Consider the following 19,883-nt stretch of genomic DNA (forward strand, 5'->3'; position numbering starts at 1 on the left):
TACTTTCACAATAGTTGATTGGCCTCTTCTTTAAAAAAAATGGCATAGAAATAACAAGCACATATTCATTTTATTCATTCACATTCAAAGACACACACACACGCGTGTGTGTATGTGTGTGTTCGTGTGTGTGTGTGTGTGTGTGTGTGTATGTGTGTTTCCAAACCCTCTATGGCTAGAGAATATGGAAAATCCTAAGCACTCCCTCTTCTGAGTATCTGAAAAGGTTTTGGTTTTTGTTGGTTTGTTTGTTTTTAGAGCTTGCACACAAACATGTCCATTGTCTTAGTAGAGTTGGGTGATGAAAACCTGTGGCCATGTTGGGCCTAAGGTGACTCTTAGCTGGTTTTCCCTCCACCTCCAAGCATCCATAGGAAATAACAAATTGTTGCAATGTGATGAAACTATAATCTAGCAGGTTTGGGTTTTCATCACTCATGCAAATATACAAAGACAAACTTTAAGTATTGATGACTAATCTAGATTTCAACCTTTTGTCCCTGCTATCCATTGTTGAAAAACCAAGAAATACCTATAATTCTGATTTATTTAAAGAAGTAGTATCAATATATAAATTAAGACAAAATGCTATTTTATTTAATAATAAGCCCTCTCTACTGATTCCCCAGTTATTTATTTGGTTATTTGCTAAAAACTAACATTTGACAGCTCAAATGACCTGAGGGATCAGTGCTAAGGCAACACTGAACCTACAAAGAACATGTGAGATCTTTAATAAGACTGAGTCAGTTGATTTCATAGGACTTTCCATTAAATGTCTGGGAGCTGCCTAGGACACTGATCTTGAGTATGTGATTTGAAGCCATCTGTATGGCCAGAGTTTCATCGTGGGATGATTTTACTACTGTTCTATGGAGAGCACAAGGTTTACTTCTTCATGGCAAATGGTCCAGTTTTTATATGTATCATGACTAAGCTGAAATAGTCACAGTACTCAGTAAAATCATATGTTCAAAAAATATTAAGGAAGAGAGAAGCATGACTGATGAAAATTCATTCTAAATGGCTAGTAGAAACAGAAATGACTGTGATATCAATTTCTCTAGGGGTAAATTGAAAAAACATTCCTCTGTTTTAAGTATAAAGCTTAATACTTCTATTAATAATTAAGCAATTATTGGTAATCAATGTTAATTAATAGTTATCTGGTGTCATAAAATCCATCCATTTGATTCCAGAAAAAATGGTAAAAACTATAATCAAGTTATGAAGTCAAAATCCAAAATAAAAGTTAAAAGCAATTAGGCTTATACATGTGTATTCAAATGCTTTCATGAGGAGGCCTTTTCTTCTGAAACTGTAACAGGCAGGGAGGCAAACCTTCAAGTTGTCAAAGTTTTTTCTGTACTCATTCACATGCAACTTGTAGGCTTCGAAGTATTTCCCCAAGCACTAGACTGTTGTGTGATACAAAGTGATTTACTAGATAAGAAATGTAATCTACTTAATGTAAATTTACAATTCCAAATTCCACTCTCTGGTTAGGTGAAGATGCATCTTAAATGCATTTGCTTTCTTTTAAAGTGCTTCTTTAAAAAAACATACCAGCAGTTGTTACTTTCATTGTGTTTCAGAAGCTGTAAATACTTAGATGCCCACCTATCTCTAAGTTACAATATTAAGAAGAATGTCTAACTTATTTCCTCCTTCATAATGTATTAACAAGCAAGTCAGCTGTCTAAATAGCCTCAAATATTAATGGTGTGCTGACTAATTTAGGACAACATACATTCTCAAGTCTACAGATACTTCAGATTCTTTCACAAAAATAATGTAGAAAAATATCTTACTTTCAAGAATTTGCATCTAATAAACAGTATATCATATTTCAAAGGCACAAGTAGTTTCTATTTCCTAAAGAAAAGCCAAGAACTACCAGAAAATGATGGTTTTTTTAAAAGTTAAGAGTATTTCTCCAGTACAATAGCTAGAAGCTAGATGCATTTGATTCTAATGGCTTGAATGAAGCAGAGTTGAACTGATGCTCCACAAGAACAAGCAATTCACTTGGCTTTGTTTAATTAATTAATTAATTAATTAATTTTCCTTTCTATTTCTTGACATGACCAAGTTTTTTGGCTTTAAGAGCAACTTCAATTAAAGATAATGCTTGTTTGGCTTGAATGAAGATTCAAACCAGGAACTTTAATGTAAGTTCTGAGATACTGAGAAAACAAACAAGGTACTCTGAGGCACACTTCATAGAAGAGTAAGTAGATGGTTCTTAGAGTAATGATAGCAGGAGAGACCTGAAGATGCCCTCACAGTTGCATCTCAGTATTGGAAGCCTTATTTCCAAGACAGAAGATCCAGAGATGAGAACACTTAAATGGAAGTTTAAAGGGAATGAGATTACTTTAAGAGAGAGCTTCATTAGATGAAGGTTCACCACCATAGTCAGCCACGACCAGGTCTAGAATTAGGAAACAATTAGAAATGATGGCCAGCAAGGGTATAGCATGAGAGAGTGTCCTGAAGATATAGACTCTTTTTCTCCAGAGGGGGAAAAAGGGATTTTCATTGGGGTCAGGAAATTTGCACAATACCCTGTAACTTAGCCTGGTCTAAGCTATGTCCCACAGGACACTGGGAAGAGATTACAAGCTTACCCTATAGCTGTAACCTTCAAGAAAACAGCATAGCATGCCCATCAACTTTCTGTTCCAAAAAGAGACTGTGGGAGTAAGGGACATGCCCTGCTTTCTAGAAGAGTGAGAGAGGTATATGGAGTTTCTGCAAGCTAACAAGACTGTGTCTTGGAACCAAATGGAAATCTGAGCAAATGCCAGTTATATCTCATCAATGCCGAATAAAGCCTCCAGGAAACTCTTCTAAAATTTACCTCAAATTCTCTCACTTGGCCAGCTGCAAGTTTCTTACCTAGTAGAAATAGCTACCAAAAACAAACCAACAAACAAACACTCAACCTTTTTTGTATTTAAGAAAGAAATCTGTGCCCTTATTCAGGTCAGAATTAATGGAAGCATTATCAGTTATTTATTAAAAGAAAATACCTTTATGAGAATAGAAAAATGATAAAATCATAAATGTTACTTAAGAGATTTTTTTGTAAATATCATTTTGTTTATCAAAACATGCTTCTGATAGTTCTGATTTTTATGAAGGTTCCTTTCATTTTTGCACACCTGTTCATCTATCTTTCTAACTGTCTACCTGTCTGTCTACCTCTCTCTCTTTCTGTCTCCCTACCTACCTATCTTCTACCATCATCCACCCATATACTTCTCTCATTGTAATTTATTCATAAATCACTAAATTAAGGAAAGGTAAAACCTGTGGATTGAAAGGAAAAAATACTTTTCACAAAACCACTATCACTATTTGAAAACACTGACTATTATCACAGCTTTAACCAAAATAAAATAAGGTTAGCCATGTCAGCTTGGAATTAGGACTATTTACTACATTATTGATTCAGATGATTAAAAAAAAATCTGGAAACAAAACATGATTTTAAAAGTTTCATTTTAACATGATAGCCTGGAAATTCAAGCTCCAAGAAGAAATGAGACCCTGGCACACATGTAGGTAGATTTAGAGAGGGAGGACAGCATAGGGAAAAATTGGTAAAAATTTTTTGTTTTGTTTTGTTCTGTTTTTATAAATATGATTTTCCCATATTTCCAAAATCTATACACCTAGATGTGATTTTCTGAAGATTCAGTGCATTTTACATAGCCCAGCCTGCACCTAAGGAACATCTATGGAAAAAAAAAATAACTAGAAAAGGAGAAGTCTGTACATGGCTTTTCCTCCAAATTTTAGCCTGGGCAGAATACCAATACACAACATCAGAATTAAATTTGTCTCTACCATACAGTGGCATAAATCTGAAAATCTTTATAATAGAACACATCGTTGTTTTGTATTTCAAGCTTCCCAATCAGGGTTGAAGTCAGTCACAAAGGGACCAACCTAAAAATAGACAGAGTGAGAGAGGACTGTAGCTTGCCTGCTGTCAGCTCCTCTTGTTAGTGCTGAGTGGAAAATCCAGGTGCTGCCTCCTTGTGTATAAACATATTCCCTTAAGCAAATCAATGTAGCAGTCAAGGCAGCATTTTAGTAGCCTCAGGTATAACATAAAAGGTATTTAAAGGGATGGGACTATCGTATTCCTTCAGAGACTTGATGTGCCGGAGTTGGGGCACATCATACCCAGAGGAAACTCCGCCCTATCAGAGGAGAAGGGGAGGGAGTAAGGAGGAGAGATTGTATGAGGAGGGATGTGGAGCACCAAAAGGATGTAATGTGAATAAATAAATAAACAAACAAACAAATGGGGGGGTGGTAAATCAACATCTTTGTCTGGAATCAAAATGAGGCTTACATACTGCACATGTTTCTAAAGCAATAGACATGAGAACTTCCTTTTAATTGTGACTCAATATCTAATAACAACTATATCAGAACAGATTTTGTTGTTATTATTATTATGTTTTCACATCGTTCCACACCAGCATTGTTTCTGCACGGTAATAAAGCATCTGGGTGAAAAATAGAGGGGAAAATAATCTAATCATCCAGCTGTTTCAAAATCCCCAGCTGTTCAGTAATGGGCAGAGAAGAGCTGGCATAATAATGGGACAGAACAGACCCACGATGCAGGTGACAGTGGGAGCTGTCTGGATATGCTCTGCTATGACCTGATTTATAAAATACCAAGACATCTACTTAAAGCACACACAAATAGCTCCTGCTAAGAAATGTGTGAACAGAGATGGCAATAGGTTTCATATTGTATTCTGGAGGGGTGGGGGAGGAGTAGGGGTGGGAAGTAATGATACGTGACCAAAAGTGGGGTCCTGGGAAGGTAGGGGAGCCAAGTATTTTCTTTGTCTGTCTCTTCAACCTTAAAAAATGCTTAGTAACCAAGTGCATGATTGAAAAGCAAACCAAAAGGACATCTCTGCATACTTTACTTTTTCTTCGGTTTAACCATATATTAGAATCTTACACCAAAACTCACTGCCAACCTCCTTCAGGGAAGCAACACAAATACTTTAGAGTCAGATGATTTTTTAAATCTCTCTTGCAACGGTTATAATGCAACTAAGACTTTTCAAAACTGACATAAGGAAAACACTGCTTCCAGCATGTGATTGTCAGCATGTTTTAGCAGTGAAGGTAGGATTTAAGTCCTGTGGCATGGGACTAATCCCTAAGAGTGGCACCATGGATGTACAAGGAGGAAATGGCAATTCCTAAAGAGAGCTACTCCTATCTAAAGATCCCTCTCGATCTCTCGAGAGAATAAAAATAGTCTGGCATTGCACGGTGACTCACACCTTGAGATACTGTATGTTGCTTTATGCTTATCTATCTAATCTAACCCTTTCTTTCTCACACTGCCTGGGAGCCTGTGAAATCTGCAGATTCTTGTAGTGAAATGACACCTCTTCTCTGTATGGATAAAAAGCAGTCCCTGCAACAGCTAAACCAGCAAGGAACATATGATACCAGAGTTCTAATTAGGTTGCACAAATTTTATGATTTCTCCATTCCTCTAAGTATTACACACAAGCAATAACCAGTATAAACATATTCCAGAGCTCTGCCTTAGTGATGTTTATTCCCATGGCTTCTGAGTTTGCCACTTAGCTCAGGTTCAGTGCACAACCAGTGCCCAAGTGTCAATCACTTAAAGATGTGACAATCCCCTTTGCAGAAGGGAAAAGTGAGTTTTATCCTCAATAAGACTTAGTACGGTTTATCCTTATTCTGCAGCTGAAGGTGTAGCTTTTGCATGTAAGTGTCTTGGGAGACAGAAATCAGAGAATTGTAACACTGGGCCATGAATATCCATATGCCTAGATGAGTCCACTCTTCTGGATACCTAGTGTTTGCAAAATATTATAATTAGCATTAGAAAAGCAGCTGCTTTTAGACTGCTCCAGCTAATCCTTCCAACAAGCTGATGACTTCATTTACACAGCACTCCTTGCTCCTTGCCCACCTGCCTCCTACGCCACCTGTCTCCCAATTGGCTCTGGTCTTAGATCTTAATTCTATTCTGAAAGAAACTGATCTAGAACTCTGAAGTCACTTATAGATACTCAAAAGGAAAAGGTACCCTACTATTCCAATAGTATCGGTACATTATGATACAGTGCACAGGGGCCCAACTTGTGTTGTACTTCATAGTTACTCTAGTCAGCTTAAAAATTGACCAAAACCAAATATTACAAAAGAAGGTGCCTGCCATCAATCTATCTACACCTAAGTGCCTTTTAATTTGTTAGAAAGAGAAAATGCTTATGACCAAATCTACCAATTTAAATAAAATATTGAAAATCAAGGAATGGGGGTACAAAACTAGAGAGGGATTGCATTATAGTCTCAGAAAGAATGAATAAATAAGTCACTATTTCTAGCCTAAGTCTCAATCCAAATAAACAGTTCAAATTTTAGATTGTAACGTCTAAATATATTAATTTCTTAAAATAGCTAGCTAGACATAGGCCTGAAGTTAATAAGGTAGGGTGAGGCTTAGAATCTCTAGCTACCTTCCCAAACTACAGTTTATTATTAAAACAATCAACCTTCAATTTAAAACTTGTGGGAGAACAGTGAGTTTCTTTAAGGGCTGCTCCTGGTAGGTCAAACACATTCCAGTGAGTGACATATAGCCAAGAATAGATAGATAGGTAACACTATTTGACTTTATTTTATTTTTTAGTGTGGACACAAATTGGGCAGTATGGAATGGGGGATACATCCAGAAATAGATAGAAGAGGAAGAAATATGATCAAAATACAAAGTATGGAATTCTCAAGAATTAATAAAATATTTTTAAAATATTAAAATTTGGCTTCAAGCAGAAATGGCGAGTAAATATATAAATAAATCTTAGTCCAAAGGCATTCCCTAAGGAGTCTATAACCTCTTCACAGACTTCAGTCCAAAGACAGCCTCATTAATTATTTCCTATTCTGCCTGAGAGTAACTGAAAGCCTCATTTGGATCATGATCCCTACCATTGAGAAGGAAAAGAAAGACTCACTCAGGTGCTATCAACGCCATGAGGGTTCTTTGGGGAAATCACCAATCCATTCAAGTACCAGCATATTCAGTTTATAAATAGAACAGCATGTATCTTCCAAGCTATCTAATATGGTCCTTATCATGACTGAGTAAGGGTTCAGATAATTGCCACCTGGTCTTGTAAAAGAGCCCATATTATCCAACTATTTTACGTGAATGCCTTCAGAGACTATGAGAAGTTTGGGACATGTTCCAGAAACAATAATATAAAGCTTTTTAATGCTATAATTAAAGCTGAGACAATTGAGGAGATATGTCAAGCCACAGACAGAAGAAACAGCACAGACGGATAATAGTTTTAGGTAAGACTAATTCTAGAAAATTCTAGGTAGAGCCACAGTTCCTTTCCTTCCAAATACATCTTTTATGGAATGGAAAGGATGTGCACAAAAATAAACATTTTAAATGTCTCATAAAAATCAAGTTTTTTTTTCCTAAGACTGACATGCCATGTGTCTAGACCCGACAGACCTTCTCAGAGGGTAATCCTAATGTCATTGAAGGTTTAAGACACAAAATCCAACCTAAAGTTTAAGAAAGATTTTTCAGTACTCAAATAATATCATCATGTTTTTACAATACATATTTTTCTACTAATAGAAAACTGCATCATTTCCCTTCAGATTGTCTTTTTGCCGTACCCCAGACTGCTCATTTGCTTACACATATTTTGTCCTAATAAAGGCAGAAAAAGAAATACATAATACATGAAACATATAAATGTTTGATATGGGAAGATGATGATTCTCAAACAAATAAAACTCATTGGCCCACATTCCATTAATACTCGCAGACTTGCGTGACTGCTTTGATTGCTTATAGAAGTGACAGAGCCTCAATAAGCAGCAACTCAAGAACTTATGGACAGAAATGTGTTTGCTCTCTTGGGACATGGAAAATTTTAAAATCAGGCACATTTATGCATATCTAGAAGAGGAAAGACCATCTTCTATAAGTACTGGGTTTTCTTAGAGGACTGTTAATAATACTGCTGACACGTCACCTGACATTTCAAAGAACATTAACCTGCAGATTTCATCTGTCAATAGCTTCTGTTTTCCACCAACCTCTGTGACAGTCACCACCTCATTATCTCAGAAAACCACAGGAACTGTGACAAAACTGCTCTGTGTATTTCATATTTAGCCCTGAATAATTTCTTGCACTGGCTCACCAAACTTAGCCACACAATTAGAGTTTGCTTATTTTTCTAATTTTTGGTGCTGCTGCTGTTGTTGTTTTTGTTGTTGTTGTTAACACTGGGTTTTGGTTTTGATATGTATCTCTGAAACCCCTCATGTCACTCAGGTTGGTCCTGAACTGGTGATCTCCCTGCCTCAGCTTCTCAAGTGCTAAGATTCAAGGCACGTGACACTATGTTCAGATTTGCATACTGTATCACTATATTAGGGTTTTGCATTTTCACAAAATGTCCATGTATCTCTAGGAAATTGAATCCAGAGCTTGGGTAAAGGCAGGCCAAGAAAAACAACAACAACAACAACAACTTTGAGTAATCTGCGAAATAGGTCATTCCCAGGTCAGAAAGCCAGAGTTAATTAACTATTCTAGATCAAATACCAAAGTCATTTAGATGCTGGTGACTGCATACACATTCACATTTCAGAACTCCAGTAACCAACAGCAAATGAATACAAACTAAAGCTTAGGTCATTCCCACTATGGCTCACTCATTAGAGAACAGTTTCCAGCAATGATAAGGCGGCATTCAGGTTCACTGAATTGGTCTTCTAAATCTACTCTGATTCTAAAGCCTGAATGCAGAGTGCTTGAGTCTCCCTTAGAGCCTCAGCTGATGAACATGTGGTATGTTCTTCAAAGCAACCAAGTCATGGCTGGATTTTATCTTTCTACCTTCCCCCCAAAATGATTGAATTTTCGGAACCTCAAATTGGGCCAGATGGCCTGATACATATTAGCATACTTTTATGAAGAAGATACTGTGAGGAATCAGGACTGCTATGGAAACAGACAACGAAGCCAGAAATAAAATTCCTATCACAAGTCCTAATCTTAATTTACTTTTTAGAAGTGCATATTCCCATTTACTGCAAAAAATAGCTTTAGCTCCTTTGATCTTGAACAAAAACTACTCCATCAGCCTTCTTTCAAATAGGAATTCAGATCTCATTATTAGAAAGCAAGATCGTGGTCTAACCTAGGAAAGTTACATTGGTCTGGAAATTTCTATACTTAGAATCAAGTTTCTTTTCAGCAGGAAAGCCAAGAGGTACCTTTTGTCCACATCAAATGTCCCTTGCAGAATTCAGAATGACTTTTGGGTCAAGAAGATTTCCTGGAACAGGCACTTTTGTCACTGAATGACAGCCCATAACCATTCTAAACTGCATCAATAAAACAAAAAAGACACAAAAAGGGATGTTACACTAGGCATGGCGCACATGAGCACATCACCACAGGAGCACTGAAAAATGAAAAAAAGCAAACCTGCATACATTTCCAGTTTAACTTAGTAATAACATTAATGTGACAGATACACCACTACCCTGCCAACTAGCAATGGGCAAGACCATTTCTGATTCTTTTGAAAAGCAGGGAGCCGCTATTATTTAAATCAGAAGAAAATTATTTCCTATTAATTAGTAATGACTTTTTATGAACTAGAACAATGTATCTGTTAACTCTGTATATTTTCTTTTGTTATATCTTATTCATAGTCTGGGTTCTGTTTAAACATATGCATGCTTAATGAAAAGGGTTTTTGTTTTGTTTTATAAAGCTTCAATGGTCCTATGTAACATAAACTTGACAAGGAATGCAAAAGAATTTGAGAATTACTACATGTGTCCAAGCATAAAATGAGTTCCCAGCATAGGTCAAAACACTATGACAACACTGTTCTTCAACAAAGCAAGAAATAAAAATATTTACTTACCAACCTTCACTGTATTTATTCAACTGGAGACAGAGGAGGTATTCTGTACTAATTGAGTCCCTTTCCTTTATAAGATTGTAGAATAAAGAGCTTCAAAATACATTCTATTCATTCATTTTGGGTTATATTTTAAAATTCTCCAACTCCTGTTTTTTTTCAGTTAATCTAACAGTGATTACAAATATTATGTTGTTGTTACTTAAAAAAAAAATACCTAAGCTATACAGATGATGTTTAGTTTGTTTAGTTAAACCAAAATAGTCATATCAACTCCATGGTGGAATTCAGCTACTGAAAGCAACCGAATAACAATGTACCCCCAACATTCCAGTTTTCAATTTAAAATGAAAATAAAGAAATAATGAACCCTAAGAATCAAATGACATAGACCACCAACAGTTAACCACCATTTCTCATGATACCCTGAACTAGATGTCACTCCTCTGGCACCTACCAGCTCCCTTTCACAGAAATAAAAGGCATATATATCCAATATATCCCTCCTTTCTTCCCCATAACCACTGGGCATCTCTGCTTCCTTTATTAGCCATTTGCAAAAAGAAGAATGTATCTAATGACATCTGAAAAGTACCTCTGTCCTCAAGCATCCTGATTTTGAATAGGATCACTTTCCTTTTTTCTTCCCTGTATGGTGAACCTGTATGTATTTCAAACCTACTTATTGGCATCTAAGAAAATACAGTTTCCTAAATCAGTTTATACAGCAGCATTTTCCCCAGTAGGAAATCTTCACAAAGGGTTCCAAAGTACCTTGAATAGCTTCAACTTCAGAATTGGCTGTTAACTCAAAGCTGTACTGAACACCCAACTTTCACATGAACAAGTACTTCATGCAGAAATGCCCAAACTCAAGGCAAGGGGGCTTTGAAGTTTCTTCACAATGTAGAATCAATGCACACACTCTAAGATAAATGCATTTTGCATAGAGGAAAACACACTTTGAATGACATTCTAATAATATTTGGAATGAAAGCACATGAATAGGAATTCCATCAGTTTCCAAACAAACAAGCCACGACAAACCACTCTGTGAGATAAGGGAAGCCCTAGGATTCTTAATTATTTGTAACTCATATAGTCTGAGAATTATTAATACCTATATCATCAAATAAATTTAATACAACTTTTCTGATTTAGGAAGGAAATGTCAAAGAAACAAAGAACAAAGAAATTCAGGATGATTTTTCCTCCTTGTCACAAACTATTACTGTTATTTTCATAAAATACTAAATAAATGGGCTGTACTGGAGAAATTATCATATCAGGTATTTGCACGAAACTGGACATTTCAGGTTCCCAAGCTTCCCTCTTACTGTTTCCCTATTCCTCTGATTTAAAATGATTTTCTACTCATAAAAAAAAAATGGGGTGTAAACACGTTTCAGTGAGTATTGTGAAGGGATTATGGCCATGCCTGTCAGACTCTCACTACACTCTTCTCATACAATAATGTATTAGAATCAGAATATCATCTTTGGAGTCCTAATCACAAGGTGGCACCGAGTTCTTCAATCACCTCCACTGCTTGCTGCCTTCCCATCTCCAGATGGAGTTCTAGCAAAGTGTAGAGAAAAGATAGGAACAAAGATATTGATTTACTAGAATTCTTTTCATTTCAAATACTGTTAAAGGAGAGGTAAAACGTATCCAGTGATTTCCTGGACCAAAAGCATTTGAAAAATCTGACAAGTAAGGGTGAGCAGGTGTTTCTTTTTTGTTTGTTTTTGGTTTGTTGGGTTTTGTTCACGTTTGCTATAGACAGAAATAGTGGACATGGGATTTCTTCCCAATGCTCAGGGCAACCATTTATAAAGAAGATTTTGTTTTGTCTTAATGAATTGTATAGTAATGCCTCCTATGTGTTTATACTGAGTGTTCTGGGCTGCATTTCATGGTGCTACAGTTGTTCATGGTGCATTCCTTGTTCCTGCTCCAAATTCAGGAACAGCTATTGTGAGGTAAATGGAAGTGTAATCCTCAGAAAGCCCCTATGATAAAGATGATAATGATTTACAATGACCATTGAGAAACCAAATGTTCTAAAACCATTCTTCCCTAGCTCTGATTTAGCAGAGTGCTTTAGCATTCGAGGCGAATCCCCACATTTCGTGTTCTGTTTTGTTTTTGCAGCTGCACACACACACACACAGACACACACACACACACACACACACAGACACAAAATGGACTTAAATCTAGCATTTTGTTGCATATTTAATAAAAAGATCTTAAGCCATAATTGCTGTAGCTGCTGGGTGCCTTATTTCTCCAAGAATTCTCTCTGTGCATGCAATAACTTTGGTTAAATTATTCTGGACTTAAAAGGCAGAAGAGTATTGAAAATAGTATGGTTTCTGAAGCATCATCGTAACAAACCAATTTCAAAAGATTCAGCTGCTGAACGTTACTTCATAGTCCCTTTGTAGATCAGTTGTTCGGATTTTAAAGCAGGAATCATGTGCTGTTATCTGTGTGGTCATTAGTCTCAGGAAAGGAAAAGAACGATAAATGAGACGAAGAACCCATTCTTCCAATGATTGTCATTGAACTGATTGGTGCATAAGTAAACATTCGCAGTAGGAAGTCTCTCTCGGGCTTCAGCATAGAAAGTAGTGCAAAAGAAAACAAAAGCCAGTCTTAAGACCTGTGAACAAAACTTGTTACATTTCCTCCACAATGTTAGGCATTTGCTATTATATCTCCCCAAAATTAATAATAAAATATAATCAATTTCTAAAGGCCCCTGCAGCCTTTTCAAAAGTTAATTTCCAGTTAAAAATAAACTTTAATTAAATCCAAGATTAAATTGTGACCTATATTCTATTAAATAATTTACTTTCTCTTTTTTCTACACAGTAATTCTTATAATTTCTAAAAAACAACTACAGAATCCAAAGACATAGGAGATGTTATTAAAACACTGGTAAAAGACTGCTCAAATTCATTAGTTCTTACATAGTAAATACTTCAGAATGCCAACTTTTCCCATCACGGCACAATTCCCAACAGTGTTGACAATTTACTTACACACCCATGTACACACACTCTCTCGCTCGCTCGCTCTCTCACACACACACACTCACTCTCCTCAGAACCACCTTTACTATTAACATTTTTCCCATTATGTGCAAAATTCTTGCATTCTATTAAAAAATATAAAGATAGATCTGCTGTTTTTAATGCCTCCCTCTTCTCCAAGATGGATCATTTATTTGATATGCAATACACGTTTAGTCACAATTATGCCATGTATTACCATTAAACAGCGTATTACTGTATGCAGTGCAATCGTTTGCATATCTCATTTTCATAACTGCATTCTCTATGTATGAATATATTTGGAGATGGGGGTGGCAGTGGCAGGTGGAGAGGAGCGATTCACACATCAGTCTCCACAGCCTTTGCATTAGAACAGTTGTTTTTATCTGTCTCACTCTCATCTCCCTTTCCCTGACACTTCTCCTCCTTTCCACATAACGATTCCTTGACCCCTTCTTCCATCTCTAGATACTCTGACTTGTCCCCCAGGGAAGAAGAAGTGGAGCTCCGAAATTTCTTGAGCAAATTAGAAGGTAGGTATGGACAACTGACGGCGTTTTGTGTCAGCTGGGTCTGTTCTTCATTTTCAGTCTCTCTGTGGTAGAAATAGTTAAAGTTAGACACAATCACCGGCACAGGCAAAGCAATGGTTAAGACACCCGCAATGGCACACAGGGACCCCACAATCTTTCCCCCGACTGTGATGGGCTTCATGTCCCCATAGCCCACAGTTGTCATGGTTACCACAGCCCACCAAAACGCATCTGGAATGCTTTGGAAATGGGTAGTGGGTTCATCCGCCTCTGCAAAATACACAGCGCTGGAAAAGAGGATGACCCCAATGAAGAGGAAAAAGATAAGAAGGCCCAGTTCCCGCATGCTGGCTCTTAGGGTGTGGCCCAGGATCTGTAGGCCTTTGGAGTGTCTGGAGAGCTTGAAGATCCGGAATACTCGAACCAGACGAATGATCCTGAGGATGGCAAAGGACATGGCCTGCTGCTGCTGGCCATTGCCACCCCCCTGCTGCTGGGCCAGGTCAGTGCCCAGAGTGATGAAGTAAGGCAAAATGGAGACGATATCAATGATGTTCATGATGTTTTTGAAGAAGAGTGCTTGGCTGGGACAAGCAAAGCATCGAACCACAAACTCAAAGGAAAACCACACAATACACACTGTCTCCACGATGAAGAAAGGGTCATTGAATATTGTGTGCCCTGAGTTCTCCAGGTGGGGTGCCGAGGTGTCATTCAGCAATCTGCTGTGCCCGCCTGCACTGAGGGCCATAATAAGGTCCCTATCATCCCTGAACTCCGGCAAGGTTTCCAGGCAAAATATGACAATAGAGATTAAGATGACCAGGACAGATACAATGGCTATGCCCCTGGCAGGGCTAGAACTCTCTGGATATTCAAAGAGAAGCCAAATCTGTTTTTTAAATTCATTTTCTGGCAGAGCTCTGTCCTCCTCTTCTCTCACAAAGCCCTCATCCTCCCGGAACTTGAGCAGGGCTTCCTCTCCCAGCTGATAGAACTTCACCTCCTCGGTGAAGATATCAAAGGGGACATTGACTGGTCTCTTCAGGCGGCCTCCTGACTGGTAATAATATAAAATGGCATCAAAGCTGGGTCGGTTCCGATCAAAAAAATACTCATTGCGCAAAGGGTCGAAGTACTGAGTCCTCTTCTCAGGGTCTCCCAACAGAGTTTCTGGAAACTGGGCCAAAGTTTTCATTTGGGTTTCGAAGCGCAGACCAGACACATTTATCACCACACGTTCACAGCAGTCACTGTAGCGGACTGAACTGTAGCCGCCACCACCCCCATCATCCTGTGGCAGCAGGTCTGTGTAGGAACACCCATCCCCATGGTCTTCTTCACTATAGTAAAACCTTCCCTCCTCCTCCTCCTCTTCCTCCTCCTCGTCTTCCTCTTCCTCACTTAGCTCCCTCAGGATCTTCTCTTCAGAGCCACTGGGCATCAGGTCTGAGCAATGTGGAAAACTGCTCTGCCTGTGGTGGAGTTTCTTCTTCTCAGTTCGCTGACGCCTCCTCCTCCTACTTCCACGGCTACCTTGAGGATCATGGGAGGAGTAGGCCCCATGTGTCTGATGATGGTGGTGGGGGCCTCCACCAGAACCCCCAGTGCCTTCAACAGCAGCCGTGGCAGCTGCGACAGCAGCAGCTGCAGCTGCCCTGGAGTGAGCGAGTCTCTCCCGCTCTCGGGCCCTGGCCTGGGCTGCATAACCATAAGGCATATGGCTGTTGCACCCTGAGCTCTCGGCACTCACCATCGCCACTTCCATGGTGGTGATTTGGGGAAATGGCTGCTTCCAGTTGTAAGAGAAGAAGAAAGAAAAATAGGGCAGCTTATTTTCTTACCAAATTAAGGTAAGTTTGGAAGCCTTAAGCAGATTGCTTAGAAGACTTGGGATATTTTCAGTCCAACTTTGCATTTTCTGTTTTTAAATCAGCACAGCCTATGCTCCCTCTTCTCAGAGACTCAGCGTTGCTTTCCAGAGCTTGCCTCGTCTAGACAACAGCCTAGTGTTCCTCAAACATAAGTCATGAAATGATGTGGTCTCCCATACACCTACGTTTTGGGGGGTAGATGTTCAAATCTGGAAGTCTGTCTGAGATGCTGTCCGGTGATGACGCCACAAGACTCAAAGACAGCAAGTATCTGACAGTCAGAAGTTGTGCCTAGAAAATGAAATATACTTTTCCTTGCATGGAATTTGTCCAAGGCCCAGTCCATCTAATTTAAATAAAATTCAAATAAGTCTTTAGTCTTAGCACTTGCCTTCTACTGATGGCTTGACCCATGTTAAAATGTGGCTTAAAATATGCCCAGCCATTGCTGCTTAGTCTATGAGGGTGGACTCCCAGACCTTCCCTCTAAGGTCATCCAAGCCTTCATGGACCCACAGACAATGCCAGGTTGTAGATAGAAGCAAAGACCTTGGAGGGTAGAGAAGGTGGTAGACGCAGTTCCAGCAGAGGCAAACTCAACACTGAGGTCTCCATAGAAAGCAGGAAATGAAGAGCATCCTTTGGCTAGAATCATTCACAAGAAGCACTTCACCTAAAGAGGGATGGGAAATAAGCACAGGGGAAAAATAAAAAGAATCAAACCATAGAGAGCAAACAGCCCTTTACTCCACATACACTGCTCTTGTCCTCAGGCAAATCATGAAACACACACCAGGAGACCATAACGTTTCAAGAATACAGGGCAGGCTGCTCTAAAATCTCTCCCACTCAGCATCCACCTTGCTCTCTTCTTTTGTCATTGGTTCAGATCAGTCTGTTTGGTGGCAACTCATTTGTTTAGGTCCTGTCCGTTCTCAACCCACATGGTTCTTGCTTTCCTTTGCCCCTTCACCAATGCCAGGTTTAATTCTCAATAGCATCCTCTTCCTTCCACAACCGTGATGCTGTGACTTCACAGCTGTTTCCAGTATTCATTGATCTCAAGGAATTCTCCTTAAAATTTTCACTCATGGAATGTTGCTGAATTAAGTACCCTTACATTTTTCTTTTTCTTGGGATTAAAGAAGTGGGGAAATAAAACATTTTTCTTCAGTTTAGACTCCACTACTTGAATGATCATCAATTTCCTAATCTATAAAATGTAGACAACATAATCAATCCCCTTCACCCCACATTGGTAAGGATCCATGGAGACCATGGATGCTCTCAGGATAGCACGCTGTCTGTGTACATAATAAATAGCAACAGATATGTCAGTTATGGATAACACAGCATTAAACTAGGCTGTCATCTATCTACCCACTCTCTAAATTCACAGTCTTTGCCAATGCTCTCTGAGGTGGGGTAAGACAGAACTTGGACAGATATGTCACTATGATACTAGACAATGCCTGTGTGAATCTGATATTCTCTGACTCCATAAAACAAGCCCTTGTTGTTGTTGTTGTTGTTGTTGTTGTTTTTATTTCTCTACTCCAGCTTCCTGAACACTCCCTACCACCCACGACCTAGAAGCAGATCTCAGTTCCCACTTCTCTTGGTAACCATCCCCTGTCCTTGAAGTGCCTTCATGTTCACCTGATATAGTCTTCTGAAGCGTGTGGATGCAGCATGTAGAGTACACACTTTACCCACCCCACCCCCCATTTCATTGTATCCTGTTCTTTTGCCCTCCAATTCACCACACTTTTTTTTTCATATTCCAATCTCTCTGCCTCATCTGCTATCCCTAGCCCTCTTCTCTTACTTTGCTCTCCTAAGTCCATTGACTTCATCTACTCAGCCAGGACTTAGGGAAACTTGCCCCTAACTCCGGCTATCTGCTTCTTCCATTTACTCTGTCCAAGAGGACTTCTAAGAATACAGAAAATGAGCCAGAGAATTGGCAATGATGATAACAGGTAGACTTCTGGGCATCCTCTAGTTTCTATTACTGGAAACACTTCGGCGGCATGAGAGCCATGGCTTTCTGAAGCCATTAACAGGATTCTACCCTTGAGCACCTGCTGCTCTTCAGTGTGAGTGTCGGTCCCATAACTTAAATGGCATCACACACACACACACACACACACACACACACACACACACACACACCCTTGGTTGAGATCAAAAGACTCCAGAAAATACACCTCAGAAGTTGTCCCTAGCAACACCACCCCCCTCTTCTGTTGGCCTGGTCACATCATCTTACATTCATAAGTGTTTACCGTGGTGAAACCTCTAAGGCCTTGTGTACAAAACCACCTTATGACTACGTTCACTGTGGCATGTCAGCCAACATCTTTTTAAGATTGGCAGAATCCAAAAAGCCCAAGAATGTGTTCAACTTCTCAGCACCCACAAACAGTTTGTACAAACACCACTTAAGCTCTGAATAACTGACATTCCCATATATTTACAAATGTGAAGATGTTTCTTCTACTCAAGTAACTCCCCCAAAGGTCATGAATTTGAGGGTCTTCCAGCTCACTGTAACTTCTACAAGCTCTGGAACTGCCTTCATTGTGCTCTACAGCAAATGCTGCCTTATTCTTTTATTTATTTAGGCTTGTTAATTACTATTTTTCTAACTCATTGACATTCAAAAAGAAAACTGTTTTCCTTTCAATTGGCTACTAGTTACCTTACTATCCTAGAGAGACAGAAAGAAGGAAAGGGGGAAGGGAGGGAGAAAGATAAGTAGACAGTGAAGCAGGGAGGCATGGTGGGAAAGGGGAGATAGAGGAAAGAAAGTGAAAGAAAGAAAGAAAGAAAGAAAGAAAGAAAGAAAGAAAGAAAGAAAGAAAGAAAGAAAGAAAGAAAAAAAGAAAGAAAGAAAGAAAGAAAGAAAGAGAAAGAAGACAGAAAGAAAAGACAAATTGTAAACCCAGCAAACCATTTTTTCCAACAAACCAAACTGATTTAAAATCTCTCTTTCTCCAGGTATTCTTCTTAGGAGAATCAAGCAGACTTTATGCAAGAGACCTTCTTAACACCATTAAACTAATAGGATTTTGCAGGGCACCTATTCTTGCTTCTATGCTCCCAAATACCAACAAGCATCCCTTTTCCCTTCCTACCCAACAACAACAAGGCTGCTTTCCTTTCTAGATGCTAATTTCTGCAACTGTGTTAGGGTGGTACCTGAACCAAATCTGGGAGAAGGGCAGAGAGGGACAAAATTAAAACATAAAAAGGTGATAGAATCAGAAAAACCAACACCAAGAAACACGTACATCAACTCAACGCACACCATTTATCCAGTCCCTGTGGACTGCTCAAACACTCTGAAAATGCATGCCATCCAAATGTTGGGAGAGGCAACAATACAGACCGGCTCATCAGCTGTTCGCAAAGGAGAGGAACGGTGAGGCTGGGATCAGGCAAAACGAAAATGATGCTGAATCTAAACCCCACCTCGTTGGGGAAACGACATCTTTAATTGCGCCCTAGCCTCCAGACCTGGGTTCCCGCTCTGGCACATTAAGCAGGGCGCACTCGCCCCATCCCCTGGGTTGCCCCTGGAGCGCCGCGTAGCATCTGCACCTCCCTTCTCCCACCTCCTGGTTTATTTTTAACCGCCTTCCATTCATGTCCTTCTGTCATATTCTCAATATTATTTATTCCTCAAATGTCCACAGTTTCTCAACAGCCAAAAGAGTAAGGTGAAGGAAAGATAAGAAAGATCTCATACTTACCATTCCCAGCAAGTGCGAAAAATAAAAATAGACCAAAAAAAAAAATCCCCCCGGTGATTTGTTTCCCCTTTTCCAAGCTGCAACAGCTGGAGGAGGGGCAGAATCATTGGGGGTGGGGGCGCAGTACAAAAAAATCGCCCAGGTTTGGCAGGTGGAAGATCCCAAATATCCACGAACAAGTTTGGTTGTCTTGGCCAGGGGGCTAGGGGGTATCGCAGAGTCCTCGTTACTGGAGCCCAGAGGTGGAGATTGGGGACGCCCCAAGGTAGACCCCGGAGATTTCTGGTTCCTCTGGAGTTCGGCACAGCAGACATGGACTGGGAACGGAAGTCAAGGTTCTCCGAAAAAGACTCAAAATCCTAGACAGCAGCGATCACTTGTTAAGCCTGCATTCCTTCTCCAGTATCCATCCCAGTCTTGCTCTCTAGCTGGCTGCAGGAGCAGCACACGCCTCCCCAGGCTGCCAGCGCGCACGGGCGGGGGCGGGGCCTGACCGGGCCGAGGGTGTGGCCTTTGGGACTGTCACTAGGGGTGCCTCCCCGCATGGCTGGGCGGGCACAGTCACGACGCTGCGACCCCACCCGTCGGCCCAGCCCCCACGACTGCTTTGCTTCTGGAAACTATCCCAGGAGCACTTGGGTATCACCCCCAAGCAAG

General features: G+C 39.7%; 1 protein-coding gene across 2 annotated transcripts; it reads right to left on the minus strand.

The window, feature by feature from the left end:
* Positions 1–6,856: 6,856 nt before the first annotated feature.
* Kcna4 (potassium voltage-gated channel subfamily A member 4) lies at positions 6,857–19,665 on the minus strand. 2 transcript variants are annotated; one of them, XM_021155732.3, is made up of 2 exons: positions 19,227–19,665; positions 6,857–16,141 (listed from the first exon to the last, which is right to left on the minus strand). In XM_021155732.3, exon 2 carries the CDS (start codon positions 15,360–15,362, stop codon positions 13,401–13,403), a length of 1,962 nt encoding a protein of 653 aa, XP_021011391.1. In that variant the 5' UTR covers positions 15,363–16,141; positions 19,227–19,665; the 3' UTR covers positions 6,857–13,400. The 2 variants fall into 2 exon arrangements, with proteins under 2 accessions (XP_021011391.1, XP_029330475.1); XM_029474615.1 differs by lacking the exon at positions 19,227–19,665 and adding an exon at positions 18,863–18,955.
* Positions 19,666–19,883: the final 218 nt, after the last annotated feature.

The sequence above is a fragment of the Mus caroli genome, unplaced genomic scaffold, assembly GCF_978045245.1.
Source record: "Mus caroli unplaced genomic scaffold, Mus_caroli_1 scaffold_2, whole genome shotgun sequence".
Taxonomy (NCBI): Eukaryota; Metazoa; Chordata; class Mammalia; order Rodentia; family Muridae; genus Mus; species Mus caroli.